We start from the raw sequence: 20,290 nt of genomic DNA on the forward strand, positions 1-20,290 counted from the left end.
GCCTTGTTCCTCCTCTCCCCTGTCAGGCTGCCTCCCTGGTCATATTTTTAAGTCTTCTGTGTACGATAGTAAATAATTCAGAGTCAGTGGTGCTGCGTACATGTCCTAGTGCGGGGAATTGCAGCCTCGCTCCCGCATTCTGCACTCTGACAGCAGCTCTAGGGAGAACACACACATCCAGGGAAGCTGCAGCGCACACACACACATTCAGTGAAGATACCATCCGACTGCCCTCTCTCTCTCTCTCTCTCTCTCTCTCTCTCTCTCTCCCAAACTCTTCACAGTCTTTCGATAGCTCAGCAACATCACTTCTACTGCTGCGGCTGCTGCTGCTTCAAGGTAAACAGAGATTTTGTCTTGTTCTTTTTTGAAGGGGAAATACAACTTCTTGAGGCTCAGCAGTCTTTGTCACCAGTCCCTTTGCCTCTGTCCATCCGTAGACGAAATATGCTGAATACCGGATCGAGAAGGGTCCCGGGATGGCTGAAGCTGTTGGCCGGCCTATGTCTGCTTCTCTGCCTGGTGGGGGAGACCGGGGCCAAGAGGGTACCCAAAATCCCCCGCTGTCCTACCACCTGCTCCTGCACCAAAGACAGTGCCTTCTGTGTGGATACCAAGACTATCCCCAAGAGCTTTCCCCCTGGGATCATCTCCCTGTGAGTACAACACTGATCACTCTGTGTGTGTCTGTTCATGTATACTCTTTCAGATTTTTGGTCTATTCCTTACATTTCATTCCAAAATGATAAAACCAGCTGTTGATAATGTACATGAAGACTGTGATGTCATGTATGGTTTTTACGGGTGACATTACATCACGCAAACATAGGCTACACTTTTACAATATATTCTGCAGTGTCTACTCTGGTTACCAAAAGCTTATACTTCATGTCTACAACATTTTTAAACGGTTTCAGATTATTTTATATTATACTACGTTTCTCAAGAGAGAAAGACAGTGTTTGTGCTCCTCAAGAACATGTGTCTGAAAGATTTTAAAGAGACATTATGAGAAAGAAAAGATAATGTTCACAAATGCTAATAAAAGATAACAAATGGGCACTGTGCTTCAGTCTCTCCTCATTCTTGGACAGAAGTCAGGGGGAGCTGGCAGAAATGAGACTACATTGATTGGAGTAGAGCAATGGGATGTGCCATAGCCCTCCTGGGAGAGACACTTACAATAGATTCACATCTCACAGCAAAAGACCTGCGTGTCCTCCAAGGAATAGTAACCTTACGAAGGTTAGATAGATAGTGCGCACTCAGTAAATGGAAAGCCAATAATGTAGTAGATAGCATACTCTATCTGCATACATTTTACTTATACAAGAATCTTGGGTTTACTTACATTTTTATCTATATTGACTCTGAATGTATTATCTTTCTGTAATTGAGCATTATGTTCTTGTATTTAAAGAGTTTGGGGAATTGAAGAGCACAAGCACTGCAAGGTGGAGGTGGCCTCATTTTAAAGTGATGAACACATGAACCTGTGAATAAGGAAACTGTGTCCTAGTTTTAAAAGATTTTGCCCTTCTTGAAATTCAAATAGTAAGACAGATTGAGCCACAGGAGCTCTTGGTAAAACATCCCATGCTGCATGTTCAGTTCTGTCAATAGATTGACTATGCCTGGGGACCGAGGAGAACATTCCCATGCAGGCCCCATCCCCTTATATTGATTAGGTGTGATGCAGTACCACCATCCATCAGGGCCTAACGATTCTTATTTTTCCCTTTCAACTTTTAACCAACAGTTATGCTAATAAACATACAGAATTCACAAACCTCTGTGGCTGACTGGCAGCATACATCCACTTTAAGCATGGAGCAACAAGCCCTTTCGCACAACAGGGGTTGGATAAGGATTATGAAATAGACTCAATGTTAATTGATGGAGCCTGAATGATGATACGTTGATTGTCTGTACTCCTCAGGACGATGGTGAATGCAGCCTTCACTACAATCCCAGAGGGAGCCTTCTCCCACCTGCACCTTCTGCAGTTTCTGTGAGTATTCATGCATATCCCATCATCCTATTCTCTCCCTTCCTGTCTGAGGTAGAGGAATTAGAGCAAACAGTCTCAACTTTACTTCTGTGGTTTGGGTTCAAATGAAAATGCTAAACATGTTCTCTCCAAGACATCATCTTCTATACAACAACAAAACATCAGCTCGACCAATCTCGCCTGTTGTTTTGGAGACCAAAATCAAGATAATACATGTAGTAAGTTTGAGGGATAAACATACACATACAGATAACTAGATAAAAAACACAAGTCGTGAAGTAACATTTGTTAGACAATACAAGCACTATAAATCTCTTGAAATAAACTGTTATTGAAAACAGTGGTGACATGGCAGTAGTGAAAGTAAAGTGGCTCTGTATCAGTGTCATCGCCAATGACTGACTCCCTTCAGTTCTCTTCTATTTAAACAATGGCTTATCTGTCTACGCAGATTCAATGGAGTGTGTGTGTTTGCGTGTGTGTGTTTTCACATTTTGTGGTTTTGAGCTCATATTAAAAGGCCCAATGCAGCTGTTTTTATCTCAATATCAAATCATTTCTGGGTAACAATTAAGTACCTTACTGTGATTGTTTTCAATTAAAATGGTAAATAAGGAAACAAAAATAGCTTCTTAGCAAAGAGCAATTTTCTCAAGCAAGAATTTCGCTAGGACTGTCTGGGAATGGTCTGAGTGGGGAGGGGAAAACTGAAAACTAGCTTTTTGGCAAAGAGGTGTGGAACTCTCTTTCTTATTGGTCTATTAACTAATTAATCACCTGGTGATGTCACCAGGCAGGACAAAACTCCATCCCACCAAAACAGGCTGACATTTCAGGAGGTATTTTCAAATAGCTCTTACTGTAAAATGGCATTATCATAATTTTAAAAATGTCACAGTATTATTCCAACCACATAGCGTTTAAATATATATAAAACACAGGGAAATTAGGTTTTTGACTGCACTGGGCCTTTAAAGCTGACCTATACTATATTGAACAGTTGATCTGTTCCTTGAAATTGAATAGCTCTTCCTATTTCCACTCCACAACCATTCAGGTGATTTATTTGTTACTGGAGGAGATGTTTTGTACACTACTTGTGTCCATGTGTAATCCTGTGTAAATAAATACACATTTACAGTAGCCGGTATTGATTAACATGTTTTTTTACCTCTCCAGCAGTATTTTTCTGGAGATTTTATTAAGTCAAACATTTGAAATGGAAAGTGAAACAGATTTCATTCCAGTGTGTTATAAACCTTCTCTCTCTTTCTCTCCCTCTCTGCAGTCTGCTGAACTCCAACACCTTCACTGTTGTGGCTGATGATGCCTTCGCAGGTCTGTCACACCTGCAGTACTTGTAAGTGTCATACTTTGTGCCCTTGTTCAACCACAGATATACCCCCAACAATCGTTCTATCTGAGAGGAGGGGGTAGTGGTGTTACAATGAAAGATCCAGTTCTCAGCCAGACAAGGATCGCTTAAATAACATTGAATATTGATCCTCCTCCTACCATAGAGCCTTACTGCCTTTGTGGGGCCTGATGAAGCTGAGCATACCATTTTGTTAATTGATGAGAAGTTGGGCCCCAGGAAATATGAGGTTGCTGATACCATCATATTTGCTGCTTTCCACGGAAGCAATGCATTAGGCTCCATAAAATGATTGTGTGGCTCTGGCTGCAGCTCAGCCCCAGTGCTCTGCATCGCCCTGCCAGCTCTACCCAAGGTGGCTCCTCACTGTGAATGCTAATGAACTCATATCTTCATATTCAGTGCTGCTCAATATAGGAGACAGAATGCAGGCTGGCTGAGCTCACACTGTGTAGCCCTGGGATGCTTCACAGATCCAGAATGAATACAGAGAATGCACTTGTAGTCAATTGTCACCTGAACTTTGATACAGGGCTCAGGCAATATTTATATTCATTACTGAACCCATGTAGAGGCACCCTACTAAGTATCTGATGACGGGGCTCTTTTGCCAACTGTCAATTCTCAATTTTAAGTATATCCAAAACATACACCTGCTACGTTAACTTCATTAGAAAAATGTGAGTGGGGGCATGATGGCTTGTTTGTTTTGAACCCTTTTCACCGCAGCCAGTAAATGGCTGTTCCTAGATCCCCTCTTCTTCAACACTTGGCTTATCCTCAAGGTCAGTGCTGCTCTTACTGCAGACATTCCAGCCATCAGCCAGGCCCAGGTCCATTCCCATTATAGCTGCTTAAGATTCAGGAAGCAGGACATGGTCCCCTTGGTAACAATCTTTTTAGTTAAATAAATAAATGAGGGACAGACAGAGACACAATTATGATAAAAGGTTCAGTAAGACCAATGTTACACTCTGAATATGGAAAAGAAGGCTGTGTATTATGCATGATTGACATGGCAATGTATTCAAATTACCTTGATGGTATTATATTGGCAAATGACCCTGAGTTCTACCAGAAAGCATGTTTTTATCATAAGAATACACATTAATTGAGATGCCACTATTAATAAAAGCTGTCTGTCTGAATCATTCATTCACTGTGTTGATCTTGATTGTCATGATTGCTTGCATTTTTTCAGAAGTCTACTATCTACACTGAGTATACAAACATTAAGAACACCTGCTCTTTCCATGACATAGACTGAACAGGTGAATCTAGGTGAAAGCTATGATCCCTTATTGATGTTACTATTTGAAGGGGGGGAGATAGGTTAAATAAGGATTTTTAAGCCTTGAGACAATTGAGACATGAATTGTGTGTGTGCCATTCAGAGAGCAAAACACAATATTTAAATGCCTTTGAACCGGTAGAAGGTGCCAAGCACACCGGCTTTGTCAAGAACTGCAACGCTGCTGTTTTTCCCACGTTCAACAGTTTCCCGTGTGTATCAAAAATGGTCCACCACCCAAATGACATCCAACCAACTTGACAACTGTGGGAAGCATTGGCGTCAACATCGGCCAGCATCCCTGTGGAACGCATTTGACACTTTGTAGAGTCTATGCCCAGACAAATCGAGGCTGTTCTGAGAACAAAAGGGAGGCGTGTTCTTAATGTTTGGTATACTCCATGTATGTGTGACACAGTATATTGAGTGATCCTCTCTCTCTCTGTATGCCCATCAGATTTATAGAGAACAATGACATCCAAGCCCTGTCAAAGCACACCTTCAGAGGGCTTAAATCCTTGACTCACCTGTGAGTATATCTTCTGCCTATTTCTCTGTAAATATCAATGGAAGAATACTAGTTATGAATTGCATGGACATGTTATGACATTATTAACTTTCTTTAAAATTAATATCTGTTTTTTGTAGTTCTCTGTCAAATAATAACCTGCAGCTCCTTCCACGAGAACTCTTCAAATATTTTGACATTCTGACAGACTTGTAAGTACATATATTTTCAAAAGGGAACATGGTATCCTTATCATCATTGGTTTCATCTTGTGATTTTATGTTTTTAAAACAAGTAACTATAACTTATTAGTATTAACATACTATTACCATGTTATTACCCACGTTATGAAGTGCTGTAATTTAAAGTGCTACTGAGAATCCTTACTACAGATAGTTTTCTAAGAACTGTGTCATGGGTGGACCATAATTATATTTTTCGATGTGTTACCCAGAGACCTGCGGGGTAACTCTTTCCGCTGTGACTGTAAAATCAAGTGGCTTGTGGACTGGATGGAGAAGACCAACACCTCTGTCCCTGCAATCTACTGTGCCAGCCCATTTGAGTTCCAAGGCCGCAGAATCCATGATCTCACCCCACGAGACTTCAACTGTATCAGCGCAGGTTTGTCCCCAATTATTTAAAAAATAATTAATTTCACAGGACATCAGGGCACTTATTTTACAGGTTGATAATCTTCATCTCTCTTTTCCCCTGTAGACTTTGCAGTTTATGAAACTTTCCCCTTCCAGTCTGTGTCAGTGGAGTCCTATGAATTCAACGACGATCAGTTTGTGGCCTTCGCCCAGCCTGATACTGGGTTCTGCACACTGTTTGTATGGGATCATGTGGAAATGGTCTTCCGGATGTACCATAATATAACATGTACGTTTCTTACAAGACTCATGCCTTCTAAAAATAAGTATTCATGCCAGAAGACAATCAATGCATTCAACTATTATCACTTAATTATAGACCAAGGGAATTTACATTGTATCTTGGAGAAAACTACTTCTAAGTACACAGAGGATACTGAAGTCAGCTAAACCTGCTACTTTCTGCTTCTGTGTTTCTCCTAGCTCGCTCCGCTGTCTACTGCAAGCCTGTGGTAATAAACAACACTCTTTACATGGTTGTGGCTCAACTTTTTGGAGGATCCCACATCTACAAGTGAGACTTATTCAAATTCCTATAAGCAATACAGTGTCATTGACTTGTTCCTTTTCTTAGCCACAAATTGTGTGAAACGGATACTTCGAGATTTTGGCAATGAGGCCCTTTATCTACTTTCTCAGAGTCAGATGAACTCGTGGATACCATTTTTATGTTTCTATGTCCAGTACGGAAGTTAGAGGTAGTTTCGCGAGCCAATGCTAACTAGCGTTAGCTCAATGACTGGAAGTCTGTGGATATCTACTTAAGGTTAGATGTTTGCAATGATGATTTAGGGATGGCTGACCTGATTGACACCTTCTTTTCAGGTGGGAAGAGGACCCACAGCGATTTGTGAAGATCCAGGACATTGACACCACACGTGTGAGGAAACCCAACTTTGTTGAGACCTTCCAGCTGGATGATGAGTGGTACTTTGCAGTGGCAGACAGTTCCAAGGCAGGCTCTACGAGCATATACCGCTGGAACAGCAACGGTTTCTACTCCCACCAATCCCTTCATCCCTGGCATCGTGACACCCATGTGGAGTTCCTAGATGTGGAGGGGAAGCAGCGTCTCATTCTCTCCAGTGCCTCCCAGCCCCCAGTGGTTTACCAGTGGAACCGCAGCCTGCGCCAGTTTGCCTTTCATTCCCAAATCACTGAGACTGCTGATGTGCAGATGGTCAAGCATTTCTGGGTGCGCAAAGTTCTCTACCTCTGCCTTACACGCTTCATTGGCGACTCCAAGATTCTCCGCTGGGAGGGGCAGCGCTATGTTGAGATTCAGACCCTGCCCTCACGTGGCTCTATGGCTGTGTATCCATTCACCGTGGGCCCCCGCCAGTATCTTCTCTTAGGGAGTGATTTCTCCTTCTCTCGAGTTTACTTGTGGGACGACCTTACCCAGCGCTTCCAGCCCTTCCAGGAGCTCAACATGAGAGCACCCCGGGCCTTCAGCTTGGTGTCAGTGGACAACAAAGACATCCTGCTGGCAGCCAGCTTCAAAGGCAACACCCTGGCCTACCAGCACCTAATAGTGGATCTCAGTGCCAAATAGACTAATCCAGTCAGAATCTCTGAGACCATTCATGAGTCTGTTCTGTTCTTATGGGGCCCGATTCCAACTTAGGAATTTACGCCTTTCCTACACACGTCTTTCCGACGCATTTCTTTGTATTTTGTATTCAGACTTACCTTATTTAGTCGCATAACGCGCTCTGCAGGTGTGGCTACCCTGCACACTCTGAATAAATTTCATTCAACCTCTGAAAACCCTCCCACTTGCTAGCCAACAGATTTTCTCATGGAATCTTCATTCAATATTGTTTTCAGTACACTTATCTTAAGCCATCCCTTTAAATACGGTGCACCTTTTAGTTTGAATTTTGTTGACAGACTCGAGAGAACGGGTTCAAAATATTAGGGATCAATGAAAGAAAACAGCAATTGGTAGATGGTAGATATAAAAATACTCTGATCTTGCAGATTATTTGGGTTTAGGAAAGTATTTATGAATCATAAAAAACAGGTTTAGAGAAACTTTACGCACGAAAGAAAATGGTGATTTAATTCATTCTGAAAATTGCCACATTCAGTTCTTAAACCCATGGTAATGTTGGAAGATTAGTGTACATAGAATTATAACAGGGAGAATAGTGTACAACAGTGTTCTATCCTCTCATCTATTGCCTGCACTAACCATGGAACTGTGTGATGACACGGCCAAGTATTGCGCCATGCATGGGGTTCAAACTATTACAGCTTGGTCTGCGCTTCACTCCGTAATGATTGAATTGTGTCTTTTATATTATCAACTGTTACTAATGATCCTCAGCAACAACCACACAGCCGTGACGGCATTTACAGAGGAAACAAATGAAGGTAAACAAAACAATGTAAGTAAATGGAATGATAATGAAGGCTATACCAACTAAAGGGAACTAAAAGTAAATTGTTCATTGAATATGTGTTGTTATTAGGCCTACTGACGGTCGATACTGATAGTGGCTAATATTTAACATGATAGAAATAGGAAACAGAGAAAGTCATGGTAGTCAAGACATTCGAGAGTGCCCATCCCTGCAAGTTAAAAAAGACTGTACAATTTAAATTCTGCATAATGGCACAGTATTTCATCAACTTTACTGTGGGAAATGTTCATATGCTTCAGTTTGCTGCCATATGACTGGTTTCACGTCTCCAGCAATTATAAGGTAAAATAGACCTAACACAAGTGTCATTTATATTTACAATTCCCTTATCAAAAACGGATTACTCATTTACCTAGCTGTTATCAATAACTCTTATCAAGTTGTAAATTACAGTGCATGGCGAATGCTGTTATTTCTATCAGAAAAAAATAAAGTAGATGCTTTTTCCTCTTGGAACCGAAAGGTTCGCTCGACCTTATTCATGGTTTCCTCGTGCGTAAAGGTGGTGGAATTATGAAGGAATTAAGTCAAGATCAGAATATGGCATATCTGTAGACACACCTCTGCCACACCTTAATTTCTTAGATCTCCACCCCCAACGAATTGCAGGTGAATAGCATGCTATTCTCATGGTTAAGTTTAAGGTCAGAATATGCATAGAGGGAAAAGTGCATAAAAAGGGAATTATGTTCAATTTAAGCAAGGTTAACTCGGGTCGGAATCGGGCCCATGGAGAAAAGCAAATCATCTAAGCCATGTGACTAAATGCCTGTTAGGTTAGCTAACCACTTTTGAAGAGTGAGTACTAACAAACAGGAAATGCATGATATCTTCTGATGTCTCTGATTGAATCAATTAATGTGTAATGACAAAACATATCACCATGATTAGTATGTGTCAAATCACTTTGCAACATCACTACTTACTCTATTTAACATGAATTTATGCTACATGGGAAATATAATGGGAGGTGCAGATATAGTACAAATAAAAACATATAAGTAACATCAGATTATGTGAAAAGCATGTGCATCTACTTAACGGTTTTCTATTGACTGTTATAAAATCATTTTATTCATGCAATAGGGAGAAGACAGCTAGTACGTTGCAATAAACTTTAGTGAACTATTAACAGAATAGTTAACAGAATATATTCTGTTAATAGTTCACTAAAGTTTATTGCAATTTACTGGCTCCCTACTCATCTTCTTTCTTGAATTACCTGCCATTAGGGGCCTGCCCTCATCTCATTCATGCAATAGGAAAATAACTGTTCACATCAAATAGAGTTTGATATGGACATTCTATGAAATGCTAGTTAATATATTTTGTTCAAAGCAATATAAACTGTAATCTGCATGCCATAATGGTCTCTTTACAGTAAATTATATTTTATAAAATAATGATTATTCTGAATAAGTTTTATAATGTTTCACAGGTAATAAGAGCTATCAATGGTTTTGTCATAAATAACATGTATCTCTCTATGTTGTTGATCATGATTGATACCAATATATTTTCATTAAACTAGAATGTAGCTAGGCTACACAGATTTCCATAAATTAATGTTAACTGAATAGTACTGGAAGGTTATGTCAAGCTCATGTCATATATGTGAAAAAATGCATGAATATGTACACTTTGTATGTTGTGGCTAAACTACACGGGCAGTCAATTCCCCAAACATTTTTATTCCCAGTTTGAATGCCTAACAATTGAGAATCAGTTCAAATCCAGGCTTGACTCCTCATGTCTGTATTTGCTAAACGTTCAAAATTTTGCCTAGAGAATGTGTCAACATCCAAATTCTGGCCAAATCCCTGTGCACTTTGATTCTACATAACTTATAGCTTGTCTCCAGACATTTTATGTTATTCTCCTCTGTGCATTTTATGTAGCTTTACACTGTACGTAATGTAAGGTAACCATGCATCTACTGTAATAGTGCACCCACATTAACTAAAAAACTTGCAATAAATACTCACTTTAAACATCCTCATTTACACAGTTGACATTTACACATTATTCTGTGATTAGCCTTTACTGCATTTGTATGGAGAAAAGTTACTCTTTATGTCAAATATAAAATAACTAGGTTCAACATTATTCTTTATATTGTCTACCATGTCTACACATTGTATGTGGGTTATTATTAATATAGTGTTTGTATGGTGCACTAAAGTGTAGCCTAATTCACCCTTACCACCATGGAATTGGATATAGTGTGAGAGCAAAATATTTGCCCTGAAAATTGTTGCCACTTGTATGTATCTGAAGTAATAAATGTCCTATTAAAAATGCTGCATCTAAGCTTTACTATTCTGAACTTTATTATTCTGGACTTTAGTTTTCCTTGATCAGCCAATGAAGTTGGAAGTCCCACCCAGTTGACTACATTAAAATGTTGGAAGCTCTCAATGGCGCTACCCATGCTAATACGAGCTTTTGGCCACTAGAGGCCTCTGTCATTTTCCATGGGTGCTTCCTACTGCAGCTATCTAGTCAATATGGGTGACAGTCACAGTAAGCACATGCATACAACTAATGAAGCAACAGTACAACCATCATTAGTACTTTTTATAAAAAAATAAATAATAATCAGTTTTCAAACATAATTTTTCTTCTAAGACGACCAGTGAAATTGTTATTCCTATTTGGTATCCTTGGGACGTCCCTACCCTAAACCCTAAATCTTAACCCCTACCCCTACCCTAACCTTAACCTTTTAAAATGTTTAACTTCAATGGGGTAACGTCAGAGTTTGGACATCCCAAGGATCCCGGATAGCAAGGACCACATTGAAATAAGACTCAGTTTAGTGAGTCAGTGACCATTGTCAAGTCAGTGACCATCATTGGTTACCACCTTTCAAAGTTTGTTGCATTATGGGTTTTTTTTTTTTTTGACTTGCACCTACATGTCGACTGCATGAACTTTACAACAATCATGTGATCAAAAGTCATGAAGTTTTGACTGCAGTCGACAGCAAGTTTCTGCAGTTGCTCTTTACCAATTTCATCCTGCAGCCATCACCTGCATTGTGGTAGGCTCTATTGCCAACCAATTATTAGGGTGTTTTTGTTTGACACACACGAATGTGTCCAAAGGTATGACTAAAACAGGAACCAACTTTGCCATAATTCACGTATACAGTGGATATGTACAAAGGAAGGTGATATTTGATGCTCACTCTCACTGATTGAGTGTACACAAGTATGATTTCAGTTTGTGAGCCAGTGATATGGGAGTTGGAGCCATGTTTATTTCGACATTATAAAGAAAACTTTTATAAACAATGGCAACACTGCCATGTTGATCTTATTGAGCCTTGCTGTTGGAAAACCACATTAGTGTCCGACTTTCGGCTGTCACAGATGCACTTCTCCCTCCTACTTCACTCCTTGACTTTCATCTACAGTTGGTTGCTTTCGCCTTACCACTCAAACGGTATGGTCAGCGCTTGCGTTGTGTGCTTGAGCGATGCAAAATTAATTGACACATACATGTTATTCGATCATTGCTCGCGCGCGTCAACAAGCGTCTGCGTAGCCAGGTGCTAAAATAGAACTTGGTTCTATTTGTGATGTTTAATGTGCTGCAAGTCCCGCCTCTCCCATCTCCTCATTTGGTTATAGGAGCATATACCCATGTGCCATCTCCTCATTGGTTTTTAGGAGCATATACCCACGTGGGTGATTGAAAGATGAACTGAAGTCCACACTCCAGTCGGTAGTGGTAATGCACCTTAAAGTTGGTTGCCAACCGCCATATGAAGTCCAAAGAAGAAGAAGAAGCCTGAAGGGGGAGAGATTACTAGGAAACAAACTGTTACCCTTTTATTTTTCCTTTGTTTAACTAGGCAAGTCAGTTAAAAACTCATTTTTATTTACAATGACGGCCTTCCGCGGCCAACCCCTAACCCAGACGATGCTGGGCCAATTGTGAGCCCCCCTATGGGACTCCCAATCACGGCCGGTTGTGATACAGTCTGGAATCAAACCAGGTCTGTAGTGACAGCTCTAGCACTGAGATGCAGTGCCTTAGATCGCTGCGCCACAGGAGCCCTGGATAAATTGTTGGACTATAACAACCCAATGTTTATATCCCAGGACAAATTAGGTAGCAACAGCAAGCTAACTAGCTAAATTGCCATAAATGTTTAATGCTTTTCGACCTATCCCCAAATTAATATAGTTGGTTCAGAGTTTGTTTTGATATTTCAACCTGTGTATCCTGTTCACGTCTGTTGTGGGAGGACAAAATCAACATGCGCGCGAGCGGTCTGGTCAGTAATGAAGCCGACTATAGATGAAAATCGGTGGGTGAAGTCGGAGAGGTGCATTTGCAACAGCAAAAAGTTGGACACTGTAGTTGTTTTCCAACAGCAAGGCTTAATTAATAGGATCAACATGGCAGTGTTGCAATTGTTTATAAAAGTTTTTCTTTATAATGTCAAAATGAACATGGCTCCAACTCCCATATCACTGACTCACAAACTGAAGTCATATGTGTGTACATTTTACAATTGTACAATGTCATACTCTTTTTTTCTTGGTAAATAAATACACGCCACAGCTCGCTTCACCTCTTCCTCTCTGCTGAAACTCTCTCACTGGAGCCTGCAGAGGCCAATGAGTGAGCGAACCAGCGCCCCTCTGTCTTACTAAATGGAGCCCATGTATCTGATGCTGTATGGTCAGAAATAGTATGACATGCCATACTCTATTGGTCCAGACAGAATCAGATACATGGTCTACACATACGGAAACAGAGGGGCGCTGTTTAGCTCGCTCGGATGCTTTATCTTAGATTGATGCGTCTTTCTGTCGGCCGTGTCTCGGTGAAATAAATGATCAACATTTCAATATTTGATTTGGATGGGCAAGGAGGTATAGTAGGGCGGGCCAGGCCCCATAAGCCCCGCCCATAATGCTGGCATTGCTCTGTAGCTTTAGAATCAAGGCAAAGTTGGTTCCTGTTTCAGTCCCGCCTCAGAATGGAACTTCAATGTGATTCTTGAATGGGAAGCATTGTTCAAGTGAAATTTCAGAACTAGGAGCTTTTGATAACTCCGATAGGACGTGATTGTGGCATATACGCCAGCAATACTAGCCTGGGGACAAGGTTAGTATGGGTCAAACAAAAACACCCTAATGATAGGTTGACATATAGTGCCTTCCACAATGCAGCCTTTTCGAAAAAAAAAAAAGATTGCAGTCAGAGTGCAGTATAACTGCAGTATGCTGCAAATACTGCGTCCAAAATACGTTTGTTTTTTTACTGCAGTAATTTTGCAATGTAACTGCAGTTAGAGTGCAGTATAACTGCAGTACACTGCAGTTATTCTGCAATTACTGCATCCAAAATTCCACTGTCAACTGCAGTTACTGCACTTTTACTGCAGTTTCAAAACCGCAATCTTTTTTTATAAGGCAGGTGATGGTTGTATGGTGCAGTTGGTGAGAAGCAACTGCAGTGACTTGAAGGCGACTAAATCAAAAACTGCATGACCTTTGATCACATGAGTCTGAAGTCGGACAATTTTTATAACCATAATGGTAATGCAACCCACCTTTTTGGTCACCGACTTGACAAAAGTGATCCGCTCGAACACGCCCTCTGATTCCAACCATCGTGAACATGCACAGAAACAGCACAAATCTGACATTGAGGAAATGAGCTGGCAGCTGCTAGCGAGGGTTGGTTGCATCCCGCAAGGTGATTGTAAGTGGGAAGATGGCGGAAGTGGATGCTGAGTTCAAATCAAGCAGCGCATCAAGCTAATTTGGTGAAGATGAATGCTCTGAATAGACAACAGTAGTATCGAAAACTGGAACATAAAGGGAATGGTCTAAAATTGGAGTGGAGGATACGTGTATGAATGATAATGAATCGCTTCTTGTTGGGATGCGTTTGTTGAGTAAGGATGCATATGTGGGAAACCCGTTTGACGTGTCGGAAATGGGGAAGTATGCGCTTCGAAAAGTGGAGTCTGTCAGAGTGACCAGGAGAAGTCTTATTTTGATTAATTGTATTTCTGAAGAGCAGAGGAAGATTGCAGTGGGCCTCAAAAGAATCCGGACAACATAAGTTTTGTGTTTTGAACTTCGGAGTAGAACACCTGTCAAAGGAGTAATCTCAGGTTGAACACCTGAAGAGAATTCCTGGTGTGGTTAGTGCCCGGCGTCTGACCTGCTGGGTGAATGGGGAAAAAGAAGAAAGTCGGTCCTATTGTTTTTATGATAAAGAGCAAATACCTACACATGTGAAGCTTGGTTATGTAAAATACGCCATAAAAGCTTTCATCCCCAAACCACTGCAGTGTAAGGATTGTAAAGGATTTGACCATGTTTCAATTGTGTGCAGACGAACAGTGTATACTGAGGAACGGTGTGTAGAAGGACGACGAGGTATTGCAATTGTGGTGGGGATCATGACCCTGAGTTCCTGGAGTACCCTGTAAGGGTGAAGGAGATTGAGGTGGCAAAAGTTAGAACGGTCAATCGAATCTCCTATGCAGAGGCGATTTAAAAGCATTGAGAAAACACGTGATGCTAGTGAAGATACTGTATAGTAGTGGATACACCACAGCCTGTAGTAAATGTTTTCTGCCAGACCAAAGATACCCTGTATGTTAAAAAGGTGGATTTTGTTGCATTCATTGCCACCGTTATAAACTGTACAGCGCAAATCTCAAAGAAGTCTAAGAAACTGGACATAATTGTGGCTGCGGCAGAAAGGTTTTTGGGATTTAAGGATTTTACATCTGAAGACTTGCAAGGGGTACTGGCGCCGAAAGACCCACCCTTCCCGGTTTCCCTTGAGCCTGTGTAGGTATCAGATCTGTTTTATTTTTTTTACAGGAAAGTTGTTTGATTTAGTTTTATCTTATTTCTTTTTTTAATATTTTTTTAAATATTTGGTAGTTTGTTCAGTTTTTGGGGGGAATCCTGTTTCCATCCCACATAAGACGCAGATGAAATTCTGTGATTGCCAATATACCGAAGAAGAAGAATCACAAGAAGAAGCTGCTAGCAAGCTAACTTCAAGGACAAGAGATGCGAATTGTTTTGCTCTCAAGAAAATGGCGCCATTCAAAGGAGTGATTACTGGGGTAGTGGTAAATGGAAAAGTTGACCAACTGAAGGGGAAGATTCCCGGTGTTTGTGATGCTCGTCGTTTGGTGAGACGCAGACAGGGTGGCGTGACTGGTGGAACAAGAGTTGTCAAATCAAATCAAATCAAAGTTTATTTGTCACGTGAGCCGAATACAACAGGTTTAGACCTTACAGTGAAATTCTTACTTACAGGCTCTAACCAATAGTGCAAAAAACGTGTTAGGTGAACAATAGGTAAGTAAAGAAATAAAACAACAGTAAAAAGACAGGCTATATACAGTAGCGAGGCTATGAAAGTAGCGAGGCTACATACAGACACCGGTTAGTCAGGCTGATTGAGGTAGTATGTACATGTAGATATGGTTAAAGTGACTATGCATATATGATGAACAGAGAGTAGCAGTAGCGTAAAAGAGGGGTTGGCGGGTGGTGGGTGGCGGGACACAATACCGATAGCCCGGTTAGCCAATGTGCGGGAGCACAGGTTGGTCGGCCCAATTGAGGTAGTATGTACATGAATGTATAGTTAAAGTGACTATGCATATATGATAAACAGAGTAGCAGCAGCGTAAAAAGAGGGTTTGGGGTGGGGGTGGGGGTGGGGGTGGGGGTGGGGGTGGGGGTGGGGGGGCACACAATGCAAATAGTCCGGGTAGCCATTTGATTACCTGTTCAGGAGTCTTATGGCTTGGGGGTAAAAGCTGTTGAGAAGCCTTTTTGTCCTAGACTTGGCACTCCGGTACCGCTTGCCATGCGGTAGTAGAGAGAACAGTCTATGACTGGGGTGGCTGGGGTCTTTGACAATTTTTAGGGCCTTCCTCTGACACCGGCTAGTGTGGAGGTCCTGGATGGCAGGCAGCTTAGCCCCAGTGATGTACTGGGCCATACGCACTACCCTCTGTAGTGCCTTGCGGTCAGAGGCCGAGCAATTGCCGTACCAGTTGTCTGTTCTCTTTTAGTTTTGATGTTGAGTCTTTGCCTGACAAAGTGATGTTAGGATATATAAATTATCCCATACAAGCATTTGTGCTGAATACATTACATTGTTACAGGTGTCAAGCTTCTGGGCATGTGGCAGCAGTATGTAGGAGGGAGGTTACTAGGTGTGAGAGGTGTGGAGAAGGGCATGAGACAAAGGAATGTGTAGCATTGGGGAAACTAGGGGTATGTGTCAATTGCAGGGGTGCCCATGGGCCTGGGGTTCAGAAATGTCCAGTGCGAGAGAGGCAGGTTGAGGTTTCCAGGGTTAGAGTAGAGCAGAAGTTGTCATATCCCGAGGCAGTGAAGAAAGTAGAGGAAGATGGGTCAAGCGGGAGGGATCCTGAGAGAAGTGGTGTGAGTAGTAGATCTGTACCAGTACAGAGGGATAGGCCAACAAGTGATATATGTTTCAGTAAGATTGCATTTTTAGAAATGTATGCAATGGTTATCAACTGTACTGCAGGGATGGAACATAAGTCACAGAAAATTGAGGTTGTGGTGGCAGCTGCAGAGGGGTATTTTGGTGTATGAGACTTGACGTCAGAAGAGTTTCAGGGTGTGTTGAGTGGTGGTGTCTCGTCCTTTCATGCTGTTGGCCTGAGGTAGAACTAGGTAGATTGAAATAGTGGAGTAGGGTAGTGGGTTTTTAGTGAGTGTAGGGTATTTGTAGATTTTATGTTTCATTTTCAAGCAAAGTATAAGGGAGTTATACTCCAGTCTAGTAGGTGGCGGTAATGCAACATTTATCGGATGCCAACCGCCGTTAAACCTCATTGAAGAAGAAGAAGCAGCAGCAGCAGCAGAAGAAGAAGCTAACTTCAAAAAAATACGTTGTGGAGCACACAGTCAGTAGGTATTGGTTAGATGGTTGCTTGCTGATCATCTGGGTGAAATGTTATCATAGAATATTCTAGTGAAACAGCTCAGTTTGATATAGCCTTGGTCACTTAATGTTTGTTATTCTACCTGCTAGCTTAGCTAACGTTAGCATTTCACTCTCATTGTCTGCCTTTTGCTGTACAGAAATGGTTCCATCAAATCTTGGGGAAGAAATGTCTACTGAAGTAGCGTTACCACCTGAGTGGGAGGACGATGAACGGATGGATTTCCTGTTCTCTGACTTTAAAGAAAGCCGAGATGTCAGCACAACAGATTGGGACAGTAAAATGGATTTCTGGACATCACTCATTCTTAAAATCTGCAGGAGTCGCGGAACCGTCTATGTTAATTTGCAGGAGCTGAACAAGATTTTTCAGAGGAAAGGAATTATGCCTTTGGGTTTGGCTACTGTCATTCAGTGCATGGCCAGGTATAATGTCAATGAAATTCAATCTGCTAAAGTGTGAGCAAAATTTTGCCTACCTAAAAGTGCCATAGTTCCACTTTCCTTACCTGACTGTACTTGTTTGTATTTCTGGCAGGTGTGGCAAGATACAAAGGGAGTCAGAGTTTGCCGCAAATGTAGACTGTGGGTGGGTGTCTTGGGGTGTTGGCCTGTTGCTGGTGAAGCCTTTAAAATGGACCTTTTCAACTCTTCTTGGTAGCAGTGGGGTTACTTTGAAGGAGTTGTTTGTTGTCATTGAACTGGTAAAGGTGTGTATTATAATTAGTTAATTTAAAACATGTAAGGGGCAACTAGCATTTAACACTAACCTCTTACTTATGTTCTGTATGTTTCCTCCAGGAGAAGGCAGCAGAATTGCTTGGTGTCTACCGAAGCTCCCCAGTGGCCAACCACTCTCTCCTGTCCTTCCAGGAGCTCCGTACACTGTCGTCCCATGTCTGTGTTGACGAGAGTACCTTGTGTATGGCTCTGCTACAGCTGCAGAGGGAGAAGCAGGTGACAGTATCACTGCATGGAGGCGAGAAGGTGAGGATAATAGAATCATTCTTTTAAGTGAGCATATTATTACATGTACGGTAACTCATACCATTATCTGAGCCTTCACAGATTTCTTTGAGGATAATGTCACTGTCTCAGTGTAGCATTGAGCCAATGTATATTTTTTTGTCTGTACAGATTGTGAAGTTTTCTCAGCCAGGACAGAATCATGTGTCTCCTGTCAGTGACGTAGACCTAGGCATCTACCAGCTCCAGCGCAGTGAGAGACTGCTTGAAGAGAGGGTGGAGGCATTGGGACTAGAGGCAGAGAAGTGCGTCCCTGACACACCATTAAGCGTTGTCTCGTGCAGTGTGACCCATCATTTAATGTTGTCAAATATGTGATGTTACAAGATTGTGTGTGATTTGTGCTGTGTTATGTCTGTAGGTACAAAGAAGAAGCTAGGGTGTTGCTGCGGGAAGGGAAGAAATCTCAGGTCGATTTACAATCCTCAGATCCTGTGTTGACTTTGTCTTTCACCAACTCAAATCCTGTCGGGGAAACCTCAATTAATTTCTCTCCCCCAGGCTCTAAGGTGTTTGAGAAGCCGAAAGAGAGTTGAGAAGAAAGCAGACCACTTATATGCCCAGCTGGAAAATGTGAAGGAAATCTTAGACAAGATAGCAAACTCACAGACTGACAAACTGGTGAATATGCACTTGATACATTAACATTCAAAAATCTAACCAAAATAGAGGAAGCTTATGTGGGTAATTTGTGGCCAATGTCCCACATACAGGAACTAAGGTCTTGTGATCTCTTTATATACATCTTTCTGCATGCCTCTAGGTGATACAGGCGTATCAGGCTGGTGTGTCAGCCCTGCGACTCTCTTTGAAGGATGTGACAGTAGAAGGAGCTGAGAGCCTTGTGGATCAAATCCAAGAGGTCAGACTCTTCTTCACCGGGACTGCGTTTAGATTCTATTGTTGAACTGTTGCATGTCCACACCAGTCTAAATTAATTTTCTCACTGTTTGATATTACAGTTGTGTGACACTCCGGATGAAGTGAACCAAATTCTGGCTGGTGGAGCACTCAACTCAAGTATGTCCTATTCCATATTATACAGCTATTTAGTTGTAGTGTTGAAACAATTTCATAATCAAATGGCCAATGTCCAGAGAGTCTGGCAAATGATCAATGATCCTATTCCTATTTGTTTAGCGGATGCAGACACAGACGGGCTGGAGGATGAGCTAAGATTTTTATTGGAGAACTCTAGTCTGGATGAGCCTTCTACGCTACCTGAAGTACCGTCACACCCTCTTACACCTGTCAGGGAATCTGGTTCCTTTTGTGATGATCTGCTGAGCGCTTTGCCCTCAGTCCCTCAAAGCCACTTCAATATCACAGATGATGAACTGGACAAAGAGCGTAGTCGTATAACGCTTGCAGATACAGGTATGCCTCTATCTTGTTCCTTTATCTTTCAAATGCTACCACAAGAGGCTACTGAAGTAACCTTTGTTTACTCATCACTCCCTATAGGTCTTCAACAAAAATATCGTACCTCTCCAGTGAAGAGGGCTGAGCCTGCACAGTGACAACAGTAATAAAATAAGTAAACTGCACTAACGATCCCTGACCCTCAACGTGTGTCTGGGCATGGTGATCAAAAATAATTGCATGATATGTCTTTTGTAACATAGATCTGTGATCACTTTTTTTTTAAAGGGGGTAGATCAGCTTTAATATTGTAGCTTCCATCAACGTAATTGTCAGCATCACTTCCAATCCGCCATATATTTTTTTTGTGTTTGTTTTTGAAAGCAAAAAATATAAAATTGTCCATTTTAAAATAACATCAAATTGATCAGAAATATAGTGTAGACATTGTTAATGTTCTAAATGACTATTGTAGCTGGAAACGGCTTATTTTTTTATGGAATATCTAGAGTCCCATTATCAGCAACCATCACTCCTGTGTTCCAATGGCGTTAGCTAATCCAAGTTTATAATTTTAAAAGGATAATTGATCATTAGAAAACCCTTTTGCAATTATGTTAGCACAGCTGAAAAATCTGCCGTTTCCAACT

The 20,290-nt window shown here is 41.4% G+C and overlaps 2 protein-coding genes across 5 annotated transcripts; both read left to right on the forward strand.

The window, feature by feature from the left end:
- Positions 1-447: 447 nt before the first annotated feature.
- Positions 448-7,396, forward strand: lgi3 (leucine-rich repeat LGI family, member 3). Its single transcript, XM_039012936.1, has 9 exons — positions 448-656; positions 1,940-2,011; positions 3,300-3,371; positions 5,135-5,206; positions 5,326-5,397; positions 5,640-5,809; positions 5,906-6,070; positions 6,265-6,355; positions 6,667-7,396. Exons 1-9 carry the CDS (start codon positions 448-450, stop codon positions 7,394-7,396), a joined length of 1,653 nt encoding a protein of 550 aa, XP_038868864.1.
- A 9,753-nt stretch (positions 7,397-17,149) lies between these two features.
- On the forward strand, positions 17,150-20,086 carry chmp7 (charged multivesicular body protein 7). 4 transcript variants are annotated; one of them, XM_039012801.1, is made up of 11 exons: positions 17,150-17,222; positions 17,393-17,678; positions 17,791-17,962; positions 18,054-18,239; positions 18,390-18,523; positions 18,640-18,688; positions 18,780-18,899; positions 19,042-19,140; positions 19,241-19,298; positions 19,419-19,655; positions 19,743-20,086. In XM_039012801.1, the coding sequence occupies exons 2-11, from the start codon at positions 17,395-17,397 to the stop codon at positions 19,796-19,798; spliced, it is 1,395 nt and encodes a 464-aa protein (XP_038868729.1). In that variant the 5' UTR covers positions 17,150-17,222; positions 17,393-17,394; the 3' UTR covers positions 19,799-20,086. The 4 variants fall into 4 exon arrangements, with proteins under 4 accessions (XP_038868729.1, XP_038868728.1, XP_038868727.1 ...); XM_039012800.1 differs by having other exon boundaries at positions 17,153-17,218; XM_039012799.1 differs by lacking the exon at positions 17,150-17,222 and having other exon boundaries at positions 17,231-17,678.
- Positions 20,087-20,290: the final 204 nt, after the last annotated feature.

The sequence above is a fragment of the Salvelinus namaycush genome, chromosome 18 (genome assembly GCF_016432855.1).
Source record: "Salvelinus namaycush isolate Seneca chromosome 18, SaNama_1.0, whole genome shotgun sequence".
Lineage (NCBI taxonomy): Eukaryota > Metazoa > Chordata > Actinopteri > Salmoniformes > Salmonidae > Salvelinus > Salvelinus namaycush.